The sequence below is a fragment of the Engystomops pustulosus genome, chromosome 2 (assembly GCF_040894005.1).
Source record: "Engystomops pustulosus chromosome 2, aEngPut4.maternal, whole genome shotgun sequence".
Classification (NCBI taxonomy): Eukaryota; Metazoa; Chordata; class Amphibia; order Anura; family Leptodactylidae; genus Engystomops; species Engystomops pustulosus.
Genome location: NC_092412.1, coordinates 57512941 through 57538617, shown reverse-complemented (window position 1 = coordinate 57538617; position 25677 = coordinate 57512941). Strand labels below are relative to the sequence as shown.

At 37.4% G+C, this 25677-nt stretch overlaps 1 protein-coding gene across 2 annotated transcripts in view; it reads left to right on the top strand.

Moving 5' to 3' along the window:
* The first annotated feature begins 1774 nt into the window (after positions 1-1774).
* COL2A1 (collagen type II alpha 1 chain) overlaps positions 1775-25677 on the top strand; it is a 42071-nt gene continuing 18168 nt past the window's right edge. The window contains exons 1-23 of one of the 2 annotated variants that reach the window (XM_072134723.1): positions 1775-2106; positions 4998-5207; positions 6280-6296; positions 6542-6574; positions 6782-6814; positions 6903-6956; positions 7332-7433; positions 11991-12068; positions 12979-13023; positions 13104-13157; positions 13714-13767; positions 13964-14017; positions 14896-14949; positions 15044-15097; positions 15303-15347; positions 15971-16024; positions 18959-19003; positions 19392-19445; positions 22847-22945; positions 23683-23727; positions 23955-24053; positions 24272-24325; positions 24821-24928. In XM_072134723.1, the coding sequence (XP_071990824.1) occupies positions 2013-2106; positions 4998-5207; positions 6280-6296; positions 6542-6574; positions 6782-6814; positions 6903-6956; positions 7332-7433; positions 11991-12068; positions 12979-13023; positions 13104-13157; positions 13714-13767; positions 13964-14017; positions 14896-14949; positions 15044-15097; positions 15303-15347; positions 15971-16024; positions 18959-19003; positions 19392-19445; positions 22847-22945; positions 23683-23727; positions 23955-24053; positions 24272-24325; positions 24821-24928 (1539 nt within the window). In that variant the 5' untranslated portion in view covers positions 1775-2012. The remainder of the gene's footprint in view (positions 2107-4997; positions 5208-6279; positions 6297-6541; positions 6575-6781; positions 6815-6902; positions 6957-7331; positions 7434-11990; positions 12069-12978; positions 13024-13103; positions 13158-13713; positions 13768-13963; positions 14018-14895; positions 14950-15043; positions 15098-15302; positions 15348-15970; positions 16025-18958; positions 19004-19391; positions 19446-22846; positions 22946-23682; positions 23728-23954; positions 24054-24271; positions 24326-24820; positions 24929-25677) is intronic. The other variant, XM_072134724.1, reaches the window with a different exon arrangement.

Sequence of the window (25677 nt, the reverse complement as noted above, 5' to 3'; positions counted from 1 at the left end):
GTAACCAAAATGCTAATGAACTTATTAACTAAACTACACCAAATTATCACGGTTTTCATAGTGAAAATTTATGTTTAACTTATTTTTTGTTAGAGATTGCCATTTCTTACACTTAATTAAAATGAATTTTGTAGCAGAAAAATCTAATTTTCTAATGAGTGGTAATATCATTGTAAGTAATTACATTTAATATGATTGTTAGCAGTTAAAATAAACTATAGACGCAGTAACTGTGCTAGGTGGAGGTAGGAATCAATTGAGAAGTGAAGTCTGTTTGCTCAAGTACTCAACACTTACCAAGTACTGTACATAGAGCAGACACTTCAGAACTACAGTAAATCAGTCTGTAAGTTGATTAAATATTGATTAATTTCTTAATTTAGGACAGGAACTATCCAAGAAGTAACCAATTGTCTCAGGGAGCATCCAAATTTTTACTGGAACATAAAGTTACAAATCTAACCCTCCCTTATAACACATAGAGCCCAAAAGGGAAAAGCGGACGAACATAGATCTCATTCAATAGGACCACCTGGCCAGCCCCAGCATCACACTGAAAACCAGTTCCCTGCTTTAGAATGTGCAGGATGTAATAGAAAGATCATTCATGACTCAGTTACACTCCTGTGATCACACTAAAGACATTCTGTGCAGCACCGTTACAATGTGATAGGGATAAAAAGTACAGAGTGTTACAATGTGAAATCCATAGGGATGAGAAATGAAGGCTTGATACAATGAAGCATCCATACAAATAAGTGGAAATAGAGGAGGAATACAATATAACATAAAAGGGTGAAATAAACCATTCAGAGTTGTTACCATGCAATATGAATAGGATTATACAAATTGTGTAGCAATCTATAGCATCTATAGAGTAAAATAGGGTCAAAGCAACTTGTTACCCTTGTTATGTTGATACAATGTACCACTCATGGTAACACATAAAATGAAATAAGAATGAAGTACTCTGGTTATCATACAATGGCATATCCATAGAGACAGGAAACAAATGGGGATAAAACATACTATACAGAAGTCATACAATGTGACATCCTAATAGACATTAAAATGAAATGTAATAAATTGTACATTAATGCATGCAAGGTAAAATAATAATAAAACAAGGCAGAGTAGAAGTAGTAGTCAATGTATTAAAATAGAAGTAGTTAACCAAATAAATTGTATGCACCTGCGGTTTTAAGTGGCTGCAACACAAGAAACATTTTAGATACATCACAAAGATTGTAAGCATTTCACAGGGAAAAAAAATAAGTGAAATAAAAAGAAAAGAGAATCCCAAATCCCAGAAACATTGCCCTAAACCTAAGAAAAGTTCTGTACCCAAGAGCCACCTGACAAAGCTGGACCCATCCACAGCCTCACAATCTCAAGAACCGTAAGAACCTGCCAGACCTCCCCAGATCACCTCTCACATAACTAAAGTTTCTCCTGCACCAGGACTCCCCAGCAAACTTTTCAGCATAGTCAGGATAGGATTCCTGTTTTAGCAAACTGGGATTTTTTTTTCTCCACTTCTTTCTAAATAGTGGTACTTTTTTTTCCTTGACAGAGGAATGAAAGAGTGTAGGTGATGGGGGAGGCAGGACACAGGGAAGGGGAGGCTGAGACACTGAGAAGGGAGGGAGATAGGGGGACAGAGTGTGGCAAGTCTAGCAAAGGGACCCTGCAGGAGAAGGAGGGGTCTGGTGGGATAGGAAGAGGGCAGAGAGGAGTGGAGGGGCTCAGATTTCAGCACTGCTGGGGGCAGGGGAGGACTAAGATGTGGGCATATACGTTGACTTGAAGGCAGTCAGGACTATAACTTCAGTACCTTGGCCCAGAGCAGATAGTACTAAGTTTCTGCTGGGGCCTGGTACTGGATTCTCCTTCTTTTCCCAAGAAATCGGCTGCATGAAGACAAGATAACTTTTGGGGACAGTCAGCCTCCTCTCCTCCCCTTCTCTTCTTCACTTCTTCCCACAAAGCTTTTGCATGTCTAACATTTAGACATGTTCAACTTTGTGGATTCAAGGACACTAGTGCTGTTCGCAGCCACACAAGCGATATTATTAGCAGTTGTAAGATGCCAAGATGAAGACATCCGTAAGTGACAACTTTTTATTTATTTATTTTTGTTTTTTTTTAAAAAAAAAAGAATATATCATGTAGATTTACATTGCATTTAGATTGAGCTTACATGGTAGGTTGAAAGCAGCTTTGCCATTCACTTCTCAACCAATGGGTAGAGGGTTAATGGAATCTCACCTGTGAATCTGATAGGCATTCATTGTAGCTCATGGTTAATTAGCTGCAATTCGTTACAGTGTGTAAATGTAATTTCAAGGTCATTGCATCTTTACTAGACACAGCATCCAGACTGTTCCCCTACTTGGCACATGTATTAGAAATCACTACTAGTGCTATGTGAATATGCAATGAACCCACAATGTATGAGTCTAAGTAGAAGTTTTGAATTGCTGTGGTTCCTTCATATTAGAGCTAATAGAAACTGTGATAAATCACTTATAGCTTGTAAAGCTTCCTTCTTAGCTAATACCCTGAATCCTAAAATATTACACGGAGAAGCAGCTGAAATAGCAATAGCTGAGACTTAATGACACATTGCTAGACAGTGGAATTCCTGTGCTTCCACTGAGGGCTACAAATGTTACCATGATTGATAGTAAAAGCCTTCGGTAGAATAGTAGCCTTAAACAAAAAAAAAAAACGAAGTGAGAGAATTGCTAAATTGGCAGTTCCTTATACAATCTTTAAAGCAGTTCCATAGTAAAAGCCTACGATAGATTAGTAGCCTTAAAACAAAACAAAACAAAAAACTAATTGAGAAAATTGCTTAACTGGCAATTCCTTATGCAATCTTTAAAACAGTTCCATAGGTGGATATGTTCCATCAGTCTGACTTATAGCTGGGAAGAAAGGTGTTAGAGTACTAAGAGCAGAAGGCACAAAAGCTGCATTCTTCTCACTTACTGATCTCTCACAGTATTTAAGGATCACAAAAAGGGGGAACTTTCCCTTAAGAGGCCGTATGAATGTTGAAAAGCATTCCTGCGACACACATTTCATTCCAGGAGAACCTTAACTCGCTTTACTCAGCCATTGTTTTGTGCCAGACAAACTCATCTCCAAATATTATTCAGAACTTGACATATTGTTTAGCATACAATTAATATTGTATCCTATTCAATACATGAATAAGACTGTATGCATTGTATCATCTTAATCTATAGAATATCCAACAGCAGGAATCAGCAGGAAAATAAGTGATAGTATTTTTTTTTCTTAGAAATTTAACCAACTGGCAAAAAATGATGGAATATATGAGAAAACACCTGGCTAATGCACAGACTGGGCAATTCTTCTAGATAAATGCTTGAAGCTTTATTTCTTAGCAGAAATTTTTTAACTTGCTTGGGCAGGTCCCCAGTGGTACAGAAAAAAAAATCCTTTACGAGCCTTTTAAGTCTTTGCATACTACAGATTGTAAATCCATTGCACTGCTAGTATGGAAAAGGCATGTTCCCTTGACTTTTTGCCATTTTTACTGTTGGAATCTTTCTTCCATTCCTTCAAGAAAGCTCCTTTTTTCTGTCTCTGACATCTGCAGAAGAGGGAAATATGTGATTGAATTCTTAAGGAAGCCGGACAGAAAGATTCAATATTTTCCATTAAAATGTGTTCAGATACTTTGCCATGCATAGAAATAATTAGCCGGTAGTATCTGAAGTCTCTGTGTTGAATATTTAGCATTGCATAGAATAATGGCCTTCTAGATATTTGTAGCATTATTTAACCTTTCAGGTGAGCGAAGGCCCAAACTAATATAGTTCAGCCAATGTTGATATGAAAGGGTCATGATAATATGGTCTGATTTAATAAGAGACTCCTTGGTGTGCGCAGATAAGCCTTTAAGATATGTCAATACAGTATGGTGTGATTTCAAGACCCCAATAGACTATTGTGATAGTTTATTTGCACTAGGAGGATTGGCAGCAATGGTTTCCAGATGGAGTTGAAATGCTGCCCATATTTATTTAAACTGGCCCCTGACAGTGAAATGTGAATTGAACCCTCTGTGTATTTTACAGAAAGGCCCATTCATTAAGGGTCCTCTGGGCTACCCAAGCCTAGGCATGGGACCCAAAGGGAGCTAGCCTGAGCATAATAGGACATAGATCATGACTAGCACAGGGCCTATCATATATAATATGGCAGTTTATATTGTTTTATGTAATTTTATATCCTTTTGCTATTAGTTATACAAATCAGCATCCAATTTAATGACATTGTATTATATCACATAAATGAATATATGCAATAATGTCTCCATTTCTACATAGTATAAACCACGGAATAATGCATTTTATTTGCAGTTTAAGATTATAATCACATTAGTCTCCCATTGACAGAAGACCTCTATGAACACCAATTTGAAACAATTTTCCGCTGAATGACCTCAGAGGAACCTGCTGCTCATAACAATTCGCCATAGTTCACATAGTAACATTATATTACAACTTCCTATAACTCAAGCCAGAAAACTATGCAGTAGGGCAATCCCCTCCCTCTTACCCCAAGCAGCCCCATTATTTTCTGAACTTAGATCACCTCCTTCTGTCTGGCTCAACACTGCCCCCGTCTGGTAATACTTAACATTGCTTTTTATTACTACTCTATTAATATATCATTATACTATGAGTAGTATAAAGAATTTTACACTAATATAAAACAATATTATTAAATATATTATTACATCAAGAATGTATTAATTAAAACTCTTTGGTTTTCCCAATATGTCATATATGTATATATATACTACACCCATGTATATATATTTGTATATCTGAACTCGATGCAAATATATGACAATTGTATATGAATATTGAGTGATGTTTTGCATTTTTATTTTATTTTTGCTTCCTCCCTTTTTGCTGCCTCTTTCTTCGCTTATACTTACTCCCCCTCTGGCACAGTGGATGCAGGGAGCTGCGTACAGGATGGGCAGAGATATAGTGACAAAGATGTATGGAAACCAGAACCCTGCCAAATCTGTGTCTGTGACACTGGGACCATTCTGTGCGACGAGATAATCTGCGAGGAAAACAAAGACTGCCCCAATGCTGAGATCCCCTTTGGAGAGTGCTGCCCCATTTGCCCAACTGAGCAGTCCTCCACCAGCAGTGGTCGTAATTTATTTATTTGTGTTCCATAAATAAATTACTTGTGCAAACCTATGGCTAACACCCCATTGTGTAACAGAATGGGCCACCATAGGTCCCTGCTGCGGTTATAAAAAGGGCACCTCTCATTTCTGCCTCAGTAATATATATGATCAAAAATCTTTGACATATATATATATATATATATATATATATATATATATATATATATATTATATATGCCAAGTAGAGCTGGCATATAATATGTCTTATAACTCAGTATTGCACATGAGATCAAAGTCTCCATTCAGCATAATTAAAGGGAGAGGAGTGGTTCTGTGTCCTTTCTCTGCCTCCAGTTGAAGCCACAGGTCTACACTCCTGCGGTTCCTTTTGGCAGGCAACATGGAAGCTCCCGCTGAACAGACCATGTGCAGCTATAAATACAAGACCCAAATTAACCTGTTCGTGCTCCACATAAAAGATAAAGTAAAAAAAAAATCATTATATTTTCAAAGAGGCAGAAGTAAGACCCATGCAGAGGCTCCCTTTTTAATGACCGGTCCTGCACTTTTAGCAATGCAGTTGTACTTAGCCTGTCTGCCTGATTATAAGCTCTTGGGGCTAATGAGGTGTGTCCTCAGGATATTAGACAGGCTGTAGGATTAGCAGTGCTATGTGCAGTCTGCAATAACGTGTCTTAATCCTTGTCTATAATTAGTTTCACCTGTAACTAATCATCTCTCAGCTCCCTAAAGTTTTACTGCTCAAGTCGAAAATCCCAATATTTCCTAACCCGCTTCCTATACAAGAGCTCTTTTCATAGACATGTAACCATCTTTAAGACCTTGAAAGTAGGATTGTGCAGTCTTGTCGATCCATCTGAGAAAAAAATGAGCAAATCTGAAGTCTGTCTCAGGGAGAAGAAGTTCTATGTCATGTGATTTAACACATAACTTCTTCTTAGGAAGAAGGCCTTCAATGTTTCTTATGTTTGCCATAGTCTGTTTTGTGTCTTTTGTGTTTTTATGTCAATAAAACATCAATTTCTATCCACTTACTTTTATATTTTTTTTACTTTTCTTCCAATAAATAGGGCAACAAGGACTAAAGGTAATTTATTATGATTATATTTACATGATTACGAGGGATAGTAATGACCAAAAACTCAATATAAACCACTACTGCTATACACAAAGACTATATATTCACGCTACCTCTATTTCAATACATTTATATACATATAAACATGTTTACTAACACATAAGAAAACAAAACAAAAAATATGCTATATGGTGTGTAAAATTGCCATCTAGTATAATTAAAAGTTCATTCTTCTTTCTGTTTCATTTTTCTAGGGTCAGAAAGGTGAACCTGGTGATATTAAAGATGTAAGTACATCGTTTTTTTTTGGTAGCAGGACTATCTATTTATAATCCATCTATCCATTTCTCTACCTGCACATATAGCATTAATTTGTCTAATGTGGAATTGCACCTGTCAAGAGATCAATGAGAAATTAAATGTTTCTATATTTGTATATATAATAATTGCTTATTTTATCTAATATTCAATTTCCTCTCTCTGTTATATAATAGGTTTCAGGACCAAGAGGACCTCCAGGACCACAAGTATGTAAATTACTTGATTGGTATTTTATTTATATCATGTCAAATAATTGATAGGAGTGATATTAATAAATGTACTGACTTTTATCAGGGTCCTTCTGGTGAACAAGGACTAAGAGGTGACCGTGGAGACAAAGGCGAAAAGGTAAGTGAAAAATACTATAGAATGAACTTATGGTGAACTATTAGAGTTTACCATGAGTGGAAAATTACATAATTTGGATGCATTGAATGCAGTAAAATGAGTGAAAATACATGCTACATAGGCCCAAAATTGGTTAATCTAATCCATAATCAAATGTCTAATCTGTTGCTACTGTTGGAGACCCCAACCTTAACAAACAGTGTACCCATAACATAATCAGGAAATACTGTATTAACCCTTAGTTACTAGAATGTTTTATGTATAAATTTGCCAGATACTGTATCCACCTTGTACATCTGGATACTGTGACTATGAATGTGTTCATTTTGTCAATCGGAGAAATAAATGTAGCCAATTCTTGTGTCTACAATTTAGGGTGCACCTGGACCCCGTGGAAGAGATGGCGAACCTGGTACTCCTGGAAACCCAGGACCCCCTGGCCCACCTGGACCTCCCGGACCCCCTGGCCTTGGTGGAGTAAGTAGGCTCAGCACTGATGCCCAACCTTTGTCACAAGTCTGTAGAGTTCACATCCCAGGATCACATCCACCCGGCAGAGTTGCTCTACATCTTTAAATGAAGCTGACAGCATTGAAAGGCCTCACTGTTACCCGCTACCTCTTACACAGTCACTCTTTGTAATCTTTCAGTTTGTTTGCATTCCTCTGACACAAAATATCTTCTCTGCCCAGAAAGTTTTTTTTTTCTCTATTTTGCTGGACACTGTACAAGTAGATGATTGTCTGACATCAGAGACATGCAGAGCGATGTCCTCCTACTATCCCAGGGGTAGAACCTGAATATATCCAGCAAGGGTTTAGACTAAAATAACATCCATATTTAAGGGACAGATGCAAGTTTCTCATTATATTTCTAACAAAATTCATTTTTTAATGAAACTTAAGACTTGGTCTATCTGTGACAGATACAGGAGACTACTACAGTAGATGACAATCTTATTGATTCTCACATCTAGTGCCAAGATGTAACCCTGACCAAAAATCCTTGTATTCTGCCATGTTACTAGTGAAAAGTGACCTAAAATAAAACCATGTCTTTAATCTTTATATTGATAATCCATAATGAATACCTTTAAAACCCTATATCTAAACCCTTTATATAGAGAGACGTAAGAAAAGAGATTTACAGTCAACATGTGAAACAAAATAATATATAAGGATATATTCACACAACAGTTTGCTACCAGAAATCCTGGCACTTGTCCAGTGAGTAACACAAGAGACTGAGATCCAATCCTCAGGTTGTTTGAGATTTAGTACTAGATCTATATTTTCTATTATACCACAATATATGGTATATATATATGGTTCATTTATGACTCCTGCCATTTCCCATTAATGTGACCTTTGTCTTTATTGCATAGGGGCGCTTTATTGCAAAGGTCACATTAATGTAAAATGTATCTACTGAGATTAATATCCACCTGTATCTAGACTATAATGTAGTTTCTTTAAGTGATCTTTCACATTGGCGTTGTTTTTCACATCCCTGGCTCAGTGATTTCCACAGATGCCTCCTGAAGCCATTGTTTTCAATGGGTATTTTCACATTGGCTGATTTTTTTCACTCATCCGTTGTCTGTGAAAAGAATTATGAAATATGTCCCAAATTTTTTATGGATGCAGACCATGAAAGGCAATAGAAGTCTATGGGATGAAACATGTTTTTTTTCCCTTGATGAAGCTGAGAAAAACCAGGTGTGATGTTTTCAAAACAATGATAAGCATTAGTTTTTTCTGTGGACGTGGAAACAACACAAAAGCAAGACAGACACAACTGAGGCAAAACACAACGGATGTGCAGCACCAACGCCAATGTGTAACTACCCTAAGATCATGCATAAGTTAGTAATACTAATTGAAAGATCAATCTCAAAAGTTTTTGATGCAGTTTTTCAAGCTGAAGCCAGGCCTGGATCCAATCTAAATCCTATACATTCTTCCTACGTAATTTCTTTTGAAAATGTGATGCTCAAGCTGAAATTTTGGAGATCAGAACTATTTGGATAGTCTTGGGTTAGCTAATTTAGACAAATACTTCAATAGACATGCTTGGTTCACTGCCCTTATGCACCATGGCAGCATGTTATAGAGCAGGAGAAGGTGAACAGATTGTTAACATTATCCTATCTGCAGGCAGCATGTTATAGAGCAGGAGAAGCTGAACAGATTGTTAACAGTATCCTATTTGCAGGCTACATGTTATAGAGCAGGAGAAGCTGAATAGATTGTTAACAGTATCCAATCTGCAGCCAACATGTTATAGAGCCGGAGAAGCTGAATAGATTGTTAACAGTATCCTATCTACAAGCAGCATGTTATAGAGCAAGGGAAGCTGAACAGATTGTTAACAGTATCCTATCTGCAGGCAGCATGATATAGAGCAGGATGAGCTGAACAGATTGTCCTATCTGCAGGCAACATGTTATAGAGCAGGAGGAGCTGAACAAATTATACATAGTGACACATCTATAGGCAGCATGTTATAGAGCAGGGGAAGCTGAACAGATTGTTAACAGTATCCTATCTGCAGGCAGCATGATATAGAACAGGATGAGCTAAACAGATTGTCCTATCTGCAGGCAACATGTTATAGAGCAGGAGGAGCTGAACAAATTATACATAGTGACACATCTATAGGCAGCATGTTATAGAGCAGGAGGGGCTGAGCAAATTTGAGGTCGAGGAAGGGAAGAAACAATCAAGTTAGGAAGGTTGAAAGAAATGAATATCAGAAATACATGACAAGGAACAAAAACAAAAGCGGGTGTGAAAATGGTATTAATATATAATGATATATGTTATATATGTCTACCATTTGCACACACTCTTTTATCTACAGGTAGCATGTAATTAATCAGGAGGAGAGGAGCAGATTGTACACAGTCGACTCTATGAAGATAGCAAGCTAATGAGCAGGAGGAACAGAGAAAATTGTGGCTACTTAGAGGAGGACTATTTAGAGGACCAGGAGGAGCTGAGCAGGTTGTACATGGATTGTACATAGTGTCCTATTTACATGCAGCATTTAATAGAGCAGGAGATTCTAAGCAGATTGTTAATAGTATCATGTTTTCAGGCAGCATAATAAAGAGCAGGAACAGCTGAGAAGATAGTAGAGCCTGACCTAAGCAGCATGATATGGAGCAGAAGGAGCAGAGTAGATTGCACAAAATCGTCCAGGCAACATGTTATAGAGCAGACTGAACATTTTGATACATAGTTTTGTGGAAAGACATTTTATATTTTTATGATTAGGACCCCACATTGGACTGCTAAATAAGGAAAAAAAATACAGACTCTTTACCCATAAATATATAAGCTATATATCATGATGCCCGCAGATAACACACTATGTACATTATACTCAGCACCCCCTGCTATAAACACACAGTCTGGTAGCAACTCTCTGACATCATCCATAGCTATGTGGCCCACATCAATAGTTTAACAATTCCAGGAACCCCTGTCGGGGAAGAGGGGGAGGGCATTTCTTCACTTTGTTGAGATCATTGCGAAACAATTATTCCATGTCTTACCATTAGGTGGCACTGTCAAAAGTTCAAAATGATGACTAACTTTTAGTCATTGATCTAAACTAAATAATTCAGCCTTGAATAAAATTGTAACAAAATAATTGGTTACAGTTTTAATGTCTTTAAGACATGTCATTTATAATGCATAACATAAGTGAGGCAATATAAATCATTACACGCCAAGCGCTGATTTTGGTGGTGGTACGCAAACACTTCAGGGATTAGGTTTCATTTGTTAGCTATCTAAAATATGAGAACAGATCCGATACAGTGTAGAAAAGTAAAGAATTAATGGGGCTTTAGTTGGTAATATTAAAGGTATAAGAATCTTTATATATCAGGTAGACGGTACTTGGATAACAGTTGATTGTGGCTCACAGGGGAACAGGGGAATTCTACAGTGATGCATCCTTATGATAAACTGGGATGGATTTAATATGCTACACAGTTTATTATTATATAGATAAATTACAATAATATATAAATACATTATACAGATAAATTGGATTATTTGATTAGTATTGTATAGGTAAATTACATCTAGACATAGAGGCAGTATCCTCCATTCCTGGGTTCCACCTTCTCAACACTGCTATAGGAACCCCATTAATAACCAATCTTTTTATATCATGTTACTGCAGCCTAAGTTTACATTCAGATGGCCGTCTGGGGGAATGTATATGAGGCTGCAAAATTGGGACCACATGTACATCCCCATAGATGGCAATGGCGGCCCAGCAACAGTACGATGCCACATATGTGTGTCACCGTTCCGCGCCATACACAGGGAAAAGATCTTTCTCCGTGTGTGTGGCCATGTCTACGCTTTTCTCTATGGAGCGAGCAGGGGTCACCTCCGCCTCCTCTCTAGTGCACTGTGGTTAACGGCTGTGTGAATGTACCCTAAGGCTTGTGTGATCGTGTATCCCTGGGTCACAGAGCTAAGAGGGCCATACTACAGTCAGAGGCAAGGGATAGTCACCTGGTTACTGACAGTGCCCCCATTGCCAGTCTGCATGCTACTAACTGGGTACATAATACAGGTCTTGACAGCAGGGCTACTTACATGACCTCTATATAGATACAGATGCAAAAGGCCTAGTCAGTAGGCTAGTAACAGGGCCTAGTCAGTAGGCTAGTAACAGGATTAAGCACAGAGTAACAGTACTCTGTGCTTAATCTATGAGCAGCATAGATAAAGCACAGAGTACTTAGCAAACCCATGTCTTGACAGTAGGCTACTGATAGATCCCCTATAACTATCAGGTGCCAGGTAATAGTTACATGTACTGTACATTGGGGCCCCAGAATGATTTTATTATAGGTACTCCATTCTCACACTAATTTTATGTTATCATTCATGTACGTGGCCTGGTCATACTATAGGGAATGTTCTGGACCTAGAAAGGCCGATGGTCTAGTGCTGTTGCTAAATTATATTTCAATGTTCTTTATATCTTTATGTTATGTTTCCACAGAACTTTGGTGCTCAGATGGCAGGAGGTTTTGATGAGAAAGCTGGAGGTGCACAGATGGGAGTTATGCAAGGACCAATGGTAAGAAAGGCTCTCACCTGGAGGTTCAGTTTATGTTTCTGAAACAAGAAATAGCAACATACAAAAAATTACTCAGATTTAATAAATATAGCATTCAGCTACAAGTCCCAAATTTTTGAATTTGCATAAATACACTGAAAAAGGACATTTAGAAAGAACAAGATTCACTGTTTCCTTTCAAGTGCTGAATGGTAAAGCTATACCATTTGTCAGCCACCACTAGGGGGAGCTAAGCACATAGGAATTTATAGAGCTGCTATAAAGACACTGCAACAATCTCTATGTAGTGAGCTCAACCTAGTGGTTGTGAGTGGAAGACTCTTTGATTGTGTCAGGAAGCCAAAATATATAACATTTAGGGATGATAAATATGTATGTGCAATGTCTGATGACTAATAAATGCCTACATTTACACAAATTATGCATACTCATTACAATATTCGGACGCTCATACAACTTTGCTTATCAAGTTGGATTGCAATATATAACATCTCTATGAAACAAAGCTTTAGTGTCTTTTTTTAAATTTAATTTGGAAATAAAGGAAAAAAACAAGTGTGTAAACATAGGGCAGAAAATGTTTAGACTTGGGTTGGTTTTGGACGGGAAGTCTTAAGCATGCAGACAACAGCTACTGCTTTATAGAATCCCAGAAGAATTCCTTCAGGAAACGTCTGCTCTCCAGCCCCTCTTGGCAGGCAGTAAATGAAATCTAGAGCGGGTAAACATGGCTGACTTCCAGCTCCGAGCCTCTAAGAAGCCGCTTTAAATAAATATAGATGTGTTACTTAGTACACACAAAAAGCATACAGTTCTTTAGTATCCCGCTGCACAGAAGGCCATTGATTGCCTTCACAGTGTTCTTCTACTATCTAATTTATATTTTACTAATGTAATATTCATGTTACAGGGCCCTATGGGACCAAGAGGACCCCCTGGACCATCCGGCTCTCCTGTAAGTATCTACTATCACTAGTCTGATTAACCAGAGCTGGTTAACTTCTTTGCATTGACTCTGATTGGTTTCAATTTTAGGGACCTCAAGGTTTCCAAGGAAATGCTGGTGAACCTGGCGAACCTGGTGCTGCTGTAAGTAATTTACTGTCGATATAGCCAATAGCTACTCTCTGCAGATTCAACTCAACTACTTTACAGCTAGTAGCTCTGGGCCGGGTGACATCTATGTGGGTGTAAGCATATTATGTCTATGGCTCTAGAAGTTTAGTGGTGCATTCACTCAAGGAGTTGTGATTACTAGATGTCTCTAAAACTTCATGGATATGTACATTGCAAGGAAAGAATGGTTTGATCCATGAATGAACATTCAGGATTGCCCGCATCTCACTATAGGTGTTGGTGTATAGACTCAGACTTAAAAATCTATAGAATGATATAGCAAAATGTATATGTATCTATTGAAGATTAGGCATAATAATTAAGCATATTGCCTCAACCCGCTATAGTTGCAAGAGGGTTAAAACCCTTGTGTTTGAAGATGCCTTCTGTTTCAGGAAGAAATTTCTCAGTTTTATATGTCTTTTAATTGAAAATTGGAGATAATATTCAAACTCTAGGGGGAGCACTACCTGAAAAAAGTTTTATTGTTTGGACTCATTGCAGACATTGATTTTGCTTTGTTTTTTAGGGCCCTATGGGTCCCCGTGGTCCTCCCGGCCCCGCTGGAAAGCCTGGTGATGATGTAAGAATCAGATCTTTAAACATATATATGAATTATAATATAAAATAAATCCAAGTGTGGCAATATAGAATATAGAACTGTCAAGTAATGACACTTCTATATAATCCATATAACATAGTACTGTTAACGAATGTCTTCAAGAATTAGTACTAATAGCCTATTTAAGGTTGAAATTGACTATCTCCTGTTTTAATAGGGTGAAGCTGGCAAACCTGGTAAAGCTGGTGAACGTGGACCCCCAGGACCACAGGTAAGAGCTCATGAAATTATTTACATCATATAACACATAATTACAGTGAAAGCAGAACATCCCTTCTTGAGGTAGATACTACTTCTACACATCATCCAGACACTGAGGTCATTGGTGATACAGGTGGAACGCTGCCTTCATAAACCACAACTACAACTATTAAACCATAAGGGGAAGATTGAAAACCCCTCTTTACTTTTAATGGACTACATCACAATACAATGGTTGGAAATGGATATCATATATGGATACATGGATATTATATATCTTTACGCCCTAATAATGGAACATTATACAAGGATGATATCAGTTGCGGAAAGCTGATACTGTACTGGAAACCCATTGTCCAATCAGGACAGACCATATTACTGGTCATGAAAAACAACACCTACAACTAGTGGACTATTCTTGCAAATACCGGAAACCATCATACACCTGCATTTGTTGGGAAACTGACCTCATCAATGGAAGAGATTCGGTTCCAGATGGCTCAGATCTGACACCACCATCGGGAGTTGTCAAGCCAATCTAATGGAAAAATGAAACAGTGGATTGGTTGATATCATATCCTGCTGGTTGACAATATGTATGGGGCACGTTATGTCCTACTGGTGGGACATTGAAGGAAGGACACCATACCTTGCTGATGGGGATGTTTGCAAATGGATGAAACAAGGAAATCTCTTTTTGGAAGATACCATGCTCCTCGGGGGAGGAGTTATCATTTTAGTACTACAAACACACCTACATAACAGGTGCTATACATGATAGAAACTCTAAATGTCTCAGTCCATATTACAGTTTCCATGTCCATTTATTCCAAGTTCATTTGAGTACACTTAGCTGATATAATTCTTAATGCCATTTTTATTTTTCAGGGTGCTCGTGGATTCCCCGGAACCCCTGGACTTCCAGGAGTAAAAGGACACAGAGTATGTATTAAGCTTTGTTTAGGTAGATTGCCACTAGCTGTAAGTCTGCTTATTCTATCAGGTCTAACATAATGTGTTATGTTTTTTTTTAAAGGGTTACCCAGGTCTGGATGGCACAAAAGGAGAGGCTGGTGCTGCTGGTGCCAAGGTAATACCCTGTTTATAATGGAATTCTGACTGACCATCCTATATGGTTGGAGTAGGATGTAGTTCCAACTTTCATCTGTATAAAATGTAACTATAACCCATCCAATATACTTAAAGATGTTTATTATATAACGTACTGTTTGATAAGATGACTGTCACAAAACCTTAATGCACTGACTAACCTTTACTTCTGCTCCTTCCTATAGGGTGAAGGTGGTGCTCCCGGTGAGGCTGGTGCTCCTGGACCAATGGTAAGTTACCTCTCTTGGTAGAGAATATGTTGTAGATTTTGTTCTCTTTCCATCAGTAAGTTTCAGTGCAGGATATAAATTATAGTAACACTAGACATTCATCTTGTAATTCTTAAGACTAACTATATATTTATTGACCTGGCCCTCCACTTGATGTTGCTGCCAGGGTTTAAAACTACAATAATTGTACTAGTTTAGACATTATACTCCTATGGCAATAATAGGATTGGGCTACAATTGCCAATTCTGTCCAAACTATGAGTAATGTCACCTACAATCGCAAGACAATTAGAAATAATTGTATGTACTCCATGCTATGCATGAAACCTCTCTCCACCTCTTTGAGAGGACACCTCCTTATCCAGACCAGATTTCCTGCAACATATTTTCATCCATATATCATGCATAATGGCCAACTTCTTTAAGAAGACCATCTTGTTACAAGAACATGTTTTACATTTAATTTTGGCTTTTCTCATATGATGTGACCTGCAAAAATGTTTTGGTCCTATGATCTAGAATATACACATTTTGGTTGACAAAGAAGAACATATATCCAAATCCCAAAGTTATCTACTTTTTTTAATCGGCATAGGATTGACTCTTATCTTCATTTCTTTTAGGGTCCACGTGGTCTCCCTGGTGAGAGAGGACGTCCTGGACCTTCTGGTGCTGCTGTAAGTGTTAAACCTACCTTAATCTAGAAGGACACGCTTCCATGTGTGCCATGCTTACTGAACCCAGATTATGATAGTTGCTAAACTGCACCTGTACTAAACCATAGTAAGTAGCCCATGGTTAGAGTGAGACCACAGTGTGGCCGAACACACGTGTCAAAATGTCCACATGTGGTGATAAACATGAGCACGATTTAGCATTAGCTGCCACTGATTGGGTTTCAACCATGTGCAGCAATGCATTGCTTAATCATTAACATTAAGGATATATTTCCATGAGGAGTAGGGTTCACACGTGCCCACCTCATTAAACCATAGCGCTGGGGTTTTCTTAAAAAACTCTGAAATCCAGACATTTTCACTGTAATTGTAGGGAAAATATCTCAGATATGTTTCTGGGATCTCTTCTTAGATTACAAGTGGAAGTATCTTTGAAGTCACATCTGTCAGAGGAACCTGACATGACTTGTATGGTGAAAACAATTAAGAGTGTGAATAAGGATTATGTTTTCATCCAGTCTACATGTACAGACTGGCAGCTTGTCATTCACAGGAAAACATGGATTGAAAATTTCCAAATCTAAACTTCCGAGCTTAATGCAACATTGATACAAATCACTGCACGAGCTTTACTTGAGTCACAGCAAAACTGCACTTGTACTATAGGATTCGCCTATGTACACACATGAAAGCACTTATAGGAAATAGACCTGATCAGTATATATACTGCTAATCCCCTGCAGTAATAGTACACAATGCCTGCATATCTATGGATGGTCTCTGTTTAGGCTTGTCTCCAACATTCCTCCTCCTTAGCTTACCTTGGTTCACAGCTGCCCTGTAATAGCCCTAAGAGTTAATGTTCAATGTCACAGAGCTTTGTCTAGAGTGGCTTTTATACCCAAATGAAGTTCAAGCACATATTTTAAGGTGTCCAGGGCTGGTATGCCCCACAAGAGTATCAACGGATTCCCAGATAGCAACACAATAATGAGCCCCAAAAGTATAGCAAAAAGAAGCATATTTAAGGCTAGGTCTATAAGGGATGATGGAGGATTTGGCCGCCATTTTGGTGTCCCCATGGAGCACTAGTCTCCTCTATAATATAACATACACATGCATACTTGGTTTGTTGAGCATGCATGTGTTTTCAGTCTGGGAAAGGGATTAACCTGAAGCCTCAACTCTCTGGCAAATTGTCTCCTGTTAGAATAAAGATTGGAAATGTTGCACTTTATCATCTATTTAGAGAGACAGCCAATTTGCATCAGACCTGCAAATAAAATTTTTGCAAATTTTATCTACAAGTTTCAAAAAATCGACCAGCTGTGCAGTTACTGAGGAGTTTAACACAGAGTTGCACTTGTGAACCAAGGGCCAAATGAAGGCTGCTGCATCCCTCCATCCATAATGGACCCTAGGATGTATTTTCTATACGTCCAACTCCTACTGCAGTTCCATTTACTATATAAAAGGCAGGACACAGACTGCCAGGACTTATATCCTCATTTTACTGTGATAAATCCAGGTGATACAGATTGTTGTTACAGTGTGGTGCAGATATAAAGACATTCAAGTTATAGAAAATGCTTCCAAGGCTGCAGTGCCTTAAATACAGTGAATACAGAAAGGGCAGGGCTGGTATTTGTGAGAATTACAAAAAGCCAAATATTCCAACATCCCCCACCACCCCGGGGCTCTTGGTAAAAACATGACAAAATAAGATTACTTAACCTAGAAATGAGTAATGCACAATAAAATGCATTGTATCCATGAGAGGGGCCATGGGAACTTCTCACAATGCTCAGCTATATGGTGGAGTGGCAGAATATTTTATTGTATGTGCTATTGAATTTGCTAAGCTATTCAGATGCATCGCAGTGGAATCAATGTCCATAGTATGACTATAATGAACTATATGACCTCCGCATTCTTTACACTCTCCTGTGAATGCAGGTGTTCAAAAGTGTGTCACTGTCACATTTCATCCACTGGATGGCACTATGGAGGCTTCATTCTCACCATATACTGTGACATAAGGGATGCCTTGCACAATTCTTACCACTGAGTGGCAGTACTGAGTGCATTCAAGCTGGTAACAGAATGTGATTCATTACATTATTGACTATTTGCCCAGACTTTTATGTCATAACTACAGCTGAGAACTGCCAGGCTTAAAAGTATTTTTCCCACACAGTTTTTGTGAGATTAAAGCATATTCTCTTATTTCAGCAAAATTATAGGATTTTAATATCCAGAATTGTCTTTTAACCACAAACTTAAATAAACACTTCAGTCAAAGCTTATTCATTGAATTATACATTGTGCGGGGTGGAGCACGACTCTAGTTTCTATCAAGGTTCTATGAATACATTAAAAATTATTAATGCTCATTCCGTCAGGACCTGCCCAGTGCATTATTCAGTGTATTATCTTTGACTGGAGTATTCCTTTAACTATTTTATCAAAATATACAAAATGTGCAATGCAAGCTTTTGTCCACTAGGTGGCACTATAGAGGGACTATGAATAGCTGCTACTACAATGCAATGTGTATACTTGCATGATGTTACCTGATAACACATGATTTATTGTGTTAGAAGTATGTCTAGTCCTCAGACCACAGAATGTAAGGAATGTAGCTGTCCGATTGAATTATAGTATACAGATGTAGAATATGGTATAATATCCAACATTATATAATTACACTTAGTGTAATATGCCTTATCTATATCATTTAAATTTGGAGACCTTTCAGATCATTTTTATAATCTGGACATTAATATATGACCTCCGCTGGTTACATTGGCAAAGAACATTGATCATGAAATAATTCATTAGACTATATATATTTATATTTCAATTATTATGATGTTATTTTATTGCATTATCGATTATCAATACTTACTATATTATTGTATTTCTCTTTTCCAGGGTGCTCGTGGTAATGATGGTCTGCCCGGTCCTGCTGGCCCACCTGTAAGTCATCTAATCCGTTTGTTATTGTCTACATACAGAACCATTTCCTCATAAATGGTACAACATAGACCCCATTATGATATATAACACAGTCATGGCCGGAGTTTCTTCTATATTCCTATTTATTTACCTCCTGGCATCCATATTAGTAATATTGTCTTTAGCAATTTATAATAAATCAGTTGCTGAATAAAGTCAGATTGATTGATTGTATTTGCAGTAAAGTTCCCCCCTGTAATTGCCTGTTTAGCTGCAATGTATACAGTGTGGTTACATTGTATACTGGACCAGCAGAGCTCTCATTTCCTCTACAGCTGTCAAAATACTTAGGGCTGGACTGAGATATTTCACTGCCTTTAAATCACTCACATTCTCTTTTTGTTTACAGGGACCTGTTGGCCCAGCTGGAGCTCCTGGTTTCCCTGGTGCCCCTGGCTCTAAGGTACGTGTCAGCTTATAGCAATTTGTCAGAGGCAGACATTAGGCTTGGAATAAAGCAGACAAGTTCACAGGTCTGACTAAGCTGCCTAGAGGATCAGTAACTCCACTTACACAATGAGCTCACAATCAATGATATCAGCAACATGACGTGATACATAGAAGAACATGTAGGATATGAATTTAGTGGTTTCCATATAGCTGTAGGTATATGACTGTAAAAACAATATATCATTAAACCAAAATCTTAGAAATGTGGAAAATACTACAATGTAAAGTGTAATGTAAGCAATTTGTAATACTGAAAATGCATCATAAAAGACAGAAAAAAGAGCATTCAATCTTATAATTATGCACTTTAACTATATACTATATTATGTAAATTTGCCCCAATGACAAAGCTGGAGTGTAGTCATAAAGCTGCAAATAGAACATATGTACCCGGTATGCTATTAGTATAAGAAGGAGTGACCTGATATATATGAGCAGATTGTGTTGTACCAATTCCATATTTTATATATTACACCTGACGAAGGCGTAATTTGGTATAATTTGTAAAGGCATAATTTGTAAAGGCGTAATTACAAAGGCGTAATCTGTAAAATGTTTGCCCCATTATTTTATTGTATTATTAATATAAAAAAAAATAAAGATAAAAAATAACTAGCAAATGTACACAAAAAACACTATTTAAATTAGACTAAAAGACAGCCCGAAAAATACACATTAATACACATAGCCTCTGGTTGCATTGTGATTTCATGTAGCTTAAAGTTAGATTATAATGTTATACAAGCTGTCCCCGGGTTACATACAAGATAGGTTCTGTAGGTTTGTCCTTAGTTGAATTTCTATGTAAGTCTGAACTGTATATTTTATAATTGTAATCCTAAACCTATTGTAACCCAAATTTTTTTGGTCTCTGTGACAATTGGATTTTAAAACTGTTGGATTGTCATAAGAACCAGGATTAACAATAAAGCTTCATAACAGACACCTTTGATAACTGTTATAGCTGTTTATTGTAGCCTAGGGCTAAAGTACAGTAAATTACCATCATGCAGAGGTCTTTTTGTAACTAGGGGTCATCTGTAAGTCCGGTGTTCTTAAGTAGGTGACCACCTGTACTATAAAATGGTAAATCTTAAAGAAGTCAAATTAGTAGCCATTAGTGGCACAGTTATGTTTGGACCACTACAAGGGTCACAGCCGGTGGGTGAACACATTGAACCTCCAAATTGTTATTATATAGTAGAAGAACTGGTACCTGCTTCTATTAAAAGTTAAGAATCTGGCAAGTATCCATACTAGGACAATGATGATTATATTGTTAATTTTTTTCCTCTAAGTCACGTTTTGCACAACATACCTAACACATGTATATAGGAAACTAGAGCACTATCTATAATCAGGACCTGTCCCATCTCCTGACATGTCTGTTTTAGTATTTCTATTGCTAAATATCATAGCCCTGCATTGTGCTGTCCTCTGTTCCTGCTAGAAATGTATGATAAAATGAGAATTAGATGGTAGGATTTCTTCAGTCAAAGTGGTATGACCATATACAGTGTTAGGTCTCATGCACATGACTGTATATGGCAGCCAGGAGCCAGCTGCAGAAATTGTGGCTAGATCACAGCCACCATTGATTTCTGTTAGGCACAGTCACTGTGTGGTGAGGCTGCCATGTCTCGCCGCATCATGACCAATCCACAAATTGTAGAGCAGGCCCTATTCCTGTCCGTGTAGTACCACGGCCTCCTGGCTCCTTTGGAGATAGAGGTGTGCTCTCTATCTCCATCCTGTTGATGCGGCCCGTTTCAGCACACCATAGGCTGTATTCCCACATTCGGGTTTTCAGATGAAATTTTTGAAGTCCCAACTGGGAGGGGGGTAGAAAAAAAGAGGAGTAGCATTCATCAATGGTAGGTTGTCACCCATTATGAGCCACATCGATTTCAAAACCTGCATTCGAAAATCTGAACTATGGGAACGAAGCCTACTTGGACTGTGTCAGAAGACCCCTATCTGGTTACACCCCGTTGTAAATCCATTTTGAGAAGGAATAACAGGAAGCTATAGGACAAGATGCTCTAGTGTAATTTTATTAACAGATATATATTAGGAGAGGAGACTATGTCACTTTACCAAACATACCTTGACCCGATAAGCATGAAGCAGGATTAGATAAAAGCAGGGGGCAGAGAAGTTCAATCTTAGGACAAGAGAATTAGGAAGAGGCTGGTCATACTTGTGTACAAACCACTTCAAACTTGTAGAGAACTACTCAATGGGACGCTCTGTCATTCTTGCTATGAATGATACATTCCCATGAGTTCTAGTTGCAGAAGTTGCCTGGACAACATGAACGCACAGGGGTCCAGTCTGGAATTTCGATAAACAAGGGTCTTTGTGAAAAGGAGACAGAAACAAATGCATCAGTGCATGAAGAACACAATAGCCCTACAGACTGAAAGGAAGAACAGAAAACAATAGATACAATACTGGGCCTATGATGCTCATTACTCTTTTCATTATATATGTAATACCAATAAACTTAACCTAAGAAAAACCCCAGGTCAAGATTAGTCAGGAAAGTTTCCACAGAAAAATGGCCACAAGAACCCAAATGCCTTTAAATAAAAAACTAAAATTCAGATAAGATCACTATTACTTAAATAATACAATGTGTTGTTAGTTTACAAAAAGTAATGCACCCTAATAACACAGTCTATAGGCACATACAACAGTAAGTGCAAAACATCCATGTAGCCACTAGGTGGCAGAATGAGAGAAATCCATAAGCATTCTATACACATAGACTTCCAATGAAAGAAGGCAGACATACAATCAGTATTTATATTACATATTATATGTGATATTATTATATTACAGAACATCTCTATAGTACCACAACCTTTAGCATACAAAATATGTCTTAATTTCTAGATCGGCATCATATTAACCAGCGCTGTACAGATCATAGGGACATATACAAACAAAAAAGACATTGCAAAGTAATAACATATACAGATGTATCACTATTAAATCATAAATAAGGAATATTTATATAGGTCATGCCCATAATACTACAGTCATCAATTAAATCATTACTATATTATTCCTATTGCATTGTAGTACCGCAGTAATTTGCTTAACTTAATACATGCTCTAATACATGTAAAATCTTAATGTATAATCTTGATTATAATAGTTATACAATAATTATGATCTCCATCACCATGGTCATCTTCTTGATTCTTTGATGATTGATTCTTGATCATTGATCAATGATCATTGATTCTTGATCATTACCATCGTCATCTTCATGGCTATCATTACTTTCATCTTTATCATGAATGTGGATACATGTCATTATTATAATCACTTATCTCTTTATGCCAGGGTGAAGCTGGTCCCACTGGTGCCCGTGGTCCTGAGGGTGCACAAGGTCCCCGTGGAGAGTCTGGAACACCTGGATCACCTGGACCTTCTGGTTCTCCTGTAAGTTTCTAAACTGATCAGTTTTTGGGAAATAATTTACATATCAATATAAACAAAATTGGTCAAATACACAGAATCAGATATACACTCTAGTAGAGATCTACGATGACGTCTGAATTTTGAAGTTTTTTCTATTTAGATATCCAGTAACTATCCAATTACATTACTATAGTGCATAGGGACTGAAGAATTGCTCTAGAAATTGAGATACAGTACCATCTAGATGATCATATGAGAGAACTGTCATCTAGATGTCAATGCTGGGAACCTGCTGTAAATTGTATTATATATTTATCTGACCCTTTAAATCTGAAGCCACTTCAGATGTCAGTAATTCGTCCTACTGGCTGTGCATAGTACTGCAACTATACATTCTCTATGAACACTTCCAAGTAACATTATAGAATATTAAAAAAAGAATATAGATTTTGGGGAGCAAGAAAATCTCTTGCTTCATTATATTTTTGGGCACATAAAAATTTGAGGTGATGGGTTCAACAAGTTAAATTCCCCAAACCCACTCCCTCTACAGCAATCCAGATACACATAAAGAAACCCATGTAATCTATACAAGGTTTGGATTTCGTCTGGGAAACATATCATAATTTCTCATGAATTCTTATCATATGAACTGAATTACATATTACATACACATAATTACAACACCATATTCCATACATGTAAAGTATATACAATGTATATATAATGTATGAATTGCTTTTTTTTCTCCTTTATAGGGTAACCCTGGTACTGATGGTATCCCTGGAGCTAAAGGCTCAACCGTAAGTACACAAACCTTTTATTTTATACCAAATTATGAAATGATTACAAAATTATGAAAGTATCATGATAATTATAAACATTTATGATAAAACGTAAGAGTTTTCACTGCTTATTTAGTGTAAACTTGTCTTAGGCTAGTAAAGTACTTTTTCAAGTAAACCATATTAAAATTATTTGATATTCACGCAGGATAAATGACAATATTCTTTATTTTGCTCTACTATAGGGTGGTCCTGGTATTGCTGGTGCTCCTGGTTTCCCTGGCCCACGTGGTCCACCCGGGCCACAGGGTGCCACTGGCCCTCTTGGTCCCAAAGGTCAAACGGTAAATAACTTTCATTTTATTTCTCATAATAAACTGTTTGGACTGGTCAATTGTCCACATAAGTCTATGGCTTGGGTCTCTTTCCAATTTATAAGTACACTATGAGTACTATATGTGGAAGAGCCACAATAAGTGCTGTATTATACAATTAATAACCAGTAGTTTGATAAACATCCTCCAAGAGAATTAATTACATGTCTCCTTTGTCTTCATTGTAGGGTGACCCTGGTGTTGCAGGTTTCAAGGGTGAACAAGGTCCCAAGGGTGAAATTGTAAGTATTCAATGAAATGGCTTCATAGTAGATCTATAGCACATTCAATAAACACAATAAGATGTAAATTATATGAAAATGTAATATATTGTTTTATTTTATGTCGTAATCAGAGCCAATATAAAGTTAGCATTAAAAATTATAAAATATTCCAAATAATTAGCAAATTTACCATCTTCCAGAATCAGAAATGGAGAAACTATTATTTATTTATGGTAATAGATGGAAGACTAGTAACCACCACATACATCTCCAATCCAGATTACAGATTATACTGCTCATGAGTCATTGTGAACTTACTACTCCCTTTTATCAGTTTTATAGTATACAAAGAAATTTCTCTACAAAAGTGGTAGATAAAAGTATTACTCATACAGTCATGTAACATTCTCCATTTATCTTGTATTTGGCTAGATATGGGAAATAACCTGTTTGGTTTTTACAATGAGTAAGTATTATGAACAATACTTAGAAATATTTGTTCATATTTTATAGGGACCTTCAGGTCCTCAGGGAGCTCCTGGTCCAGCTGGTGAAGAAGGCAAAAGAGGTCCCCGTGGTGAGCCCGGTGCTGCTGGTCCACTTGGTCCACCTGGTGAAAGAGTGAGTTTCAAATGTTGAATAAAAGAATTATTCAGTCCACCCTGAATGTCCACATCAAGAGTCAACCAAGAGTACAATGCAATAGACAGTAATACAAAGTAAGGTTAATTCACCGGGAGGATGGAGCTAGTGCCCTCATATTCTTTTGTATTTAGTTTTCTACTTCAATACTATAAGTATTCACCTGTAAGTACTCACTCTATATAGAGAATATAAAGCACTTTATGCAGTGTGTTGCCACTTTCCACTTCAGATTAATACACAGTTCAGAGCTGCAAAAAATATTCCAAATGGAGCAGCACAATAGTATAAGGGTAAAATAATCCAGGTGCGGGTACAAGCCTCAGCACTTTCACTTTGGGGGAGTAAACACCTTATCACTTCAGGAGTGCTGCCTTGCCTTCCATTTATTCAGTTCAGAGCTGCAATACTCAGAACAAACACTACAAAAAGTGCGGCATTCAGTGTGTGAACCTGCCTTCAACCTGATAAATACATAAAAAATTCTGTAGTACTAACACAATTGCCTTAGCTCCACCTACCTTCTGATCATGATTAGTATATAGAGCTGGACTACCACTCATCTATGGATAGTCCATTTATTTTGCTGGTTTGGATTACCACAGCCATACTGATTTACATTTTTACCCCTAAGATTCCCACTATCCTATGGAAAATGACTTATCCCCCAACCTTCTTTCCTTAATGAGCCCATACTATTTACGCACAGTCCATTTACAATACAAAGA